Source organism: Engraulis encrasicolus, chromosome 23 (assembly GCF_034702125.1).
Source record: "Engraulis encrasicolus isolate BLACKSEA-1 chromosome 23, IST_EnEncr_1.0, whole genome shotgun sequence".
Classification (NCBI taxonomy): Eukaryota; Metazoa; Chordata; class Actinopteri; order Clupeiformes; family Engraulidae; genus Engraulis; species Engraulis encrasicolus.
Genome location: NC_085879.1, coordinates 43,943,017 through 43,948,016, shown reverse-complemented (window position 1 = coordinate 43,948,016; position 5,000 = coordinate 43,943,017). Strand labels below are relative to the sequence as shown.

The following is a 5,000-nucleotide window of genomic DNA, read 5'->3' as shown; positions in this document are numbered from 1 at the left end:
TTGTTGTAATAGCTATGGTACCATGTGCGCTAGCTCGTGAGCGATGACGGTAAGTACACGCTCCTTGTTGCCGTTGGAGGAGGAGAGGGGGTCGTACAGCAGGCTGGTCTCCCTGTAGGTGATCAGCCCCCAGTTCTCCATCGCACCCGCATTGAAGTCCGGCAATGCTACCTGGTCTAGGGGAAGAAGACAGGAGAGGAGAGGAGGAATGAGACCAGAGATTCTTTAAGTATATAGAGATATGACAATGTAATAGGTTGCTATGGGCACCTAACATGACCAGGTTCCGGTCTGCCTAAAGGGGCGTGTCATAATACTCCTAGCATTGAATAGAACAGTCCTTAGGTCTGCCTGAAGGGGGATTCCCCACCCCTCCCCCTTGCAATAATAGAACCCGGAAACAATGTGCCAATGGAACCTCTCTCTCTCTACTCTCTCTGATGAGACAGTCTGTCTGTCTATCTGCCTCTCTTTCAGCCTGTTTGTGTTTAGTTTAGTTTAGTTTAGTTTAGTTTAGTTTAGTTTAGTTTAGTTTAGTTTAGTTTAGTTTAGTTTAGTTTAGTTAGTTTAGTTCAGCAGGGACCATGCACAATAGACATTGTTTACAGAAGTAAAAAGATGGCTTGTGCCAGATTATAGCTATATAGCTAATTTCCATCTGCAGTCCCTGGACAGGTAAAACAAAAATTAAAATACAGTACATGAACAAATAAGCACATCCATAGGCCATGGGTTCATAGCCCCAAACAACATATACACACACACCCACACACCCACACACACATTAAAATGGCATACAGTTATGAGACATATGTTGAATTAAAAACCATATGATTAGTGTTGCAGGAGCAATGTGACTTTGGGCGGCTTGCTCAAGGGCACCTCCACCATGGATGGAAGTTTAGGGAAAGGGAAGTTTGGGATTCGAATCTGTGACCCTTTTCATCCTCCCTAACCATTAGGCCATGTCTGCCCACGACTGCCTCATGGACTTGAAGACCGTGGGGAAGTGAAGAGGCAAACTTTAATCTATTTGTCTGTCTCTCTGCTGGTCTCAGGGTCACATCAGGGCCTAAAGCACACCAGATAAGGGCTACAAAAGGACCAAATCAGGGCCGCAGCTAGGGCACATCAGGGCCACAAGCAAACCATATCAGGGCTATAAAAGGGTAGCCTGGCGACGCCATCCTATGTACTCCACCCAAAGATTTTGGCTCTGCACATAGTCTGGCGAAAGCCTGTGGTGGTGAGTGGTGTCACAGATCTCACCCACGAAGTCTGCTACTGATTGGTTAAGGTAGCACTATTCACACTTTTGTTTTGTTATTTGTATGCTTTCACGACACTGTATCGTAACAGTCAGGCTAATAAAGCACAATACAGCTATGTATTAATGTCTGAGTTTTCATTCGAATTCAGAACTCCAATGAATTTAAACGACAGAGTGAGATCAGACCATCTCCCACCCTCCATGGAGATGGATTCCTCTTAGCTTTCACCAAACAGGGCTGAGTTTCCCAAAAACTCTTAAGTAGTACTTAAGCCTAAGTAGGACTTAAGTATGAGGGGCCACCTAGGCAATATACCAGAAATAGGTTTCATTTTCATTTCATTTTCATTTTCATTAGGTTTTTATTTGCATGTACCAGAACAAAACATTGCATGTAGGCCAATACGACTATTTTATGCATTAACTTTTTGTGATATGATATTGCCTAGACGGCCCCTCATACTTAAGTACTACTTAGGCTTGAGTACTACTTAAGAGTTTTTGGGAAACTCAGCCCTGTTTGATGGAGTCCAAAAGGGGGGAATCTGGGCCACATCCGGGCCATGTCTGGCCCGGTACACATCTGTGGCACAATAGACGGTCCTGCCCGGGCCAGTGTTTTACAGCAATAGAAGTAACTTGCAGTGTGAGTTTTGGACAAGGCGCAAGTGATTTATTGAAATGGGCCCGCCCCACACACACATATTTTCATCTCGTCTGTCTACAGCCCAGGGTGTGCTGGGTAAGAGGCAAGCCTCTCTGGGCGATGCTGATGGACTGTCGTGAAGCCATGCCAGAAAGTGAAGGTTCTAAGCCAGCAGTTCCCAAACTTTTCCCCCTGCGCACCCTCTTTTACATTTCAATGACGTTCGCACACCCCCGAAGTAAATGTTGCACAGCCGCACAATCCTCATTTCCAATAGCCCTGACGTTATTTCTGCCATTATTACAAGTCTAGGAGTTATAAATTACACTTCAGATGGACCCTTCAAGCATACAATTCACCAAACAATTAATAACGACATAATATTCATGAATTCTGTATAAAAACAAACATCAGTCATTGCTCTGTTCAGCTCATGCACCCCCTTATGGCAGGCCGCGCACTCCCAGGGGTGCACGCACCCCACTTTGGGAAACCCTGATCTAAGTCAAGTTCAGATTACTGTACTGGCCTACCGGGCCCAAGCCCAGGAGCCCAAGAGTCAAGGGGGCCCTGACGCCCAAGGCAAGGCAAGGCCAGGTAAGGCAAGGCAAGTTTATTTGTACAGTATAGCGCATTTCATACACAGGTGCAACTCAATGTGCTTCACAAAATTAACAAATGCAAAAAGAAAGGAAACAGGGAAGAAAGAAGGAAATACATTAGAGTCAAAGAACATTTAAAACATTAAGATAAAACATAAGGTAAAAATAATAATAAAATAAATAAATAAACATAAACATAAAAATAAAAAAATAAGAAGTATTTAATTTAAGCTAGGAGAAAGCATCTGAGAACAGCTTCCACACTACAAAAAAAGTATATTGGTCTATTTTTGTTCTCATGTTCAAAGGCTCTCTAACATCTTCGCTAAACACCCATTTTTCTATTATTCTTTTTTTGTATCTTGTAATTATGTGGAGAAGGGGCTTTTCTTGTTTTGTACCTACTGAATAACTAGCTGACTACCTGGATGAGTGAGTGAGTGAGTGAGTGAGTGAGTGAGTGAGTGAGTGAGTGAGTGAGTGAGTGAGTGAGTGAGTGAGTGAGTGAGTGAGTGAGTGAGTGAGTGAGTGAGTGAGTGAGTGAGTGAGTGAGTGAGTGAGTCAGTTACTGACTCACTAACTAGATGAGTGCTTGAGTGAGTGAGTGAGTGAGTGAGTGAGTGAGTGAGTGAGTGAGTGAGTGAGTGAGTGAGTGAGTGAGTGAGTTACCTACTAACTGAGTTACCTAACTGACTACCTGGATAAGTGAGTGAGTGAGTGAGTGAGTGAGTGAGTGAGTGAGTGAGTGAGTGAGTGAGTGAGTGAGTGAGTGAGTGAGTGAGTGAGTGAGTGAGTGAGTGAGGGAGTTACCTACTGACTAATTAACTGACTACCTGGATGAGTGAGTGAGTGAGTGAGTGAGTGAGTGAGTGAGTGAGTGAGTGAGTGAGTGAGTGAGTGAGTGAGTGAGTGAGTGAGTGAGTGAGTAACTCACTAACTAGATGACTGCTTGAGTGAGTGAGTGAGTGAGTGAGTGAGTGAGTGAGTGAGTGAGTGAGTGAGTGAGTGAGTGAGTGAGCGAGTGAGCTATGACTGTACCTGATTTGGAGAGAGGGTAGCTGGTATTGTAGTAGCTCTCGAAGAACTCCAGCACACGAAGGGTTACATTCAGGGCGTAGGCCCCTTGTCCTAATTCCAACGCTTTCTTCCTGGCCCAGATACGGACCTCCAAAAGGGTGGAAAATAACACCAGTCAGTGTGTGCGTACGTGCGTGCGTGCGTGTGTGAGTGCACATGTTTCAGGCTTTTGGGAGGTGAATTTGAGTGTGAACATTATGAAGTTTGACAATGGAATGTGAGTCAGTGTGAGTTGGTGTTCAAAAATATTTGTATAGGAAACATTTCTGTGGGCAGCTGTTACTTTGATTTCTAGTACTTTGTATGTGAGATACATCACATCACCAACACAATACCAGTCATATGACCAGTGAATCCAGTGATAGGTATTCAGAGCAATGCCAATTATGTGCACTGGCAGTCATATAAGTTAAAATAACACCATGTTAGCAATACCGTATACCGTATATGTATGCATTGGCAGACATACCAGTGAAATACTACAATCATGCTAGTGCTAAGAATCAGTGGTGTAGTCTACTTTTTATGGTGGGTATACTGTATATTTGAGCATTTTTTGAAGTGGGTATACTGTATATATATCTATATCTATATCTATATCTATATCTATATCTATATATATATACTGTATATAACAATGGATCAATCAATTTTAAGTGGGTATACTGAAATCCCTGAAATTTAGAAGTGGGTATACTCTGTATACCCGCGTTCTACGTAGACTACACCACTGCTAAGAATTGACTAACAAATGAAATGGATTTTCATGCATACCAGTGTAGTGGCGCTGGATTCATCCTTCTGTATGGAGCCGAAGTCTGAGACGATGAAGGCCAGTATGTATGTGGACATGGGCCTGGTCGGCTCGAAACTCGTCACCTGCACCTCAATTCCCTCCATTGTGGTGTTCAAGACGGCTGGACAGACAAGGCAGCAGCAGACAAGGAAGGCCAGGTTAGGTTATATTCAATTATATACACAGATTGCAGGCCAGGTATAGCAGTGTTTCCCAACCAGGGGTAGATGCACCAAAAGGGGTACGCAAGTTCACTGCAGGGTGTTTTGTGTGTGTGTGTGTGTGTGTGTGTGTGTGTGTGTGTGTGTGTGTGGGGGGTGAATGTATATTAAGGATGGGTAATGTTTGGATATGTAATATTATGTTAGGATCAGTTAGGTTATGTCGCGTTAGGGCTACGTTAGGCTTGGTTAGCTGTTACTGTTCTCTCTCCCTCAGTAGTGGAACAAACTCCTAGCAGCAGCAAGACTACTAGGCACACCTCTATCCACTTTCAAGAATCAAGTAAAGACTCATTTGCAATAAAGTCTGCAATAAACATCAGCACTTCTTGTTTTATATATTTCCTGGGCTCTTTGTATCAGCAAGTGTGGTATGCTATGATTATGT

At 43.5% G+C, this 5,000-nt stretch overlaps 1 protein-coding gene across 1 annotated transcript in view; it reads right to left on the bottom strand.

The window, feature by feature from the left end:
- LOC134440587 (aminopeptidase N-like) overlaps positions 1-5,000 on the bottom strand; it is a 31,454-nt gene that overhangs the window by 23,610 nt on the left and 2,844 nt on the right. Inside the window, exons 3-5 of the mRNA XM_063190706.1 lie at positions 4,370-4,512; positions 3,557-3,683; positions 22-176 (exon numbers count right to left, since the gene is read on the bottom strand). Coding sequence (XP_063046776.1) covers positions 22-176; positions 3,557-3,683; positions 4,370-4,512 — 425 coding nt within the window. The remainder of the gene's footprint in view (positions 1-21; positions 177-3,556; positions 3,684-4,369; positions 4,513-5,000) is intronic.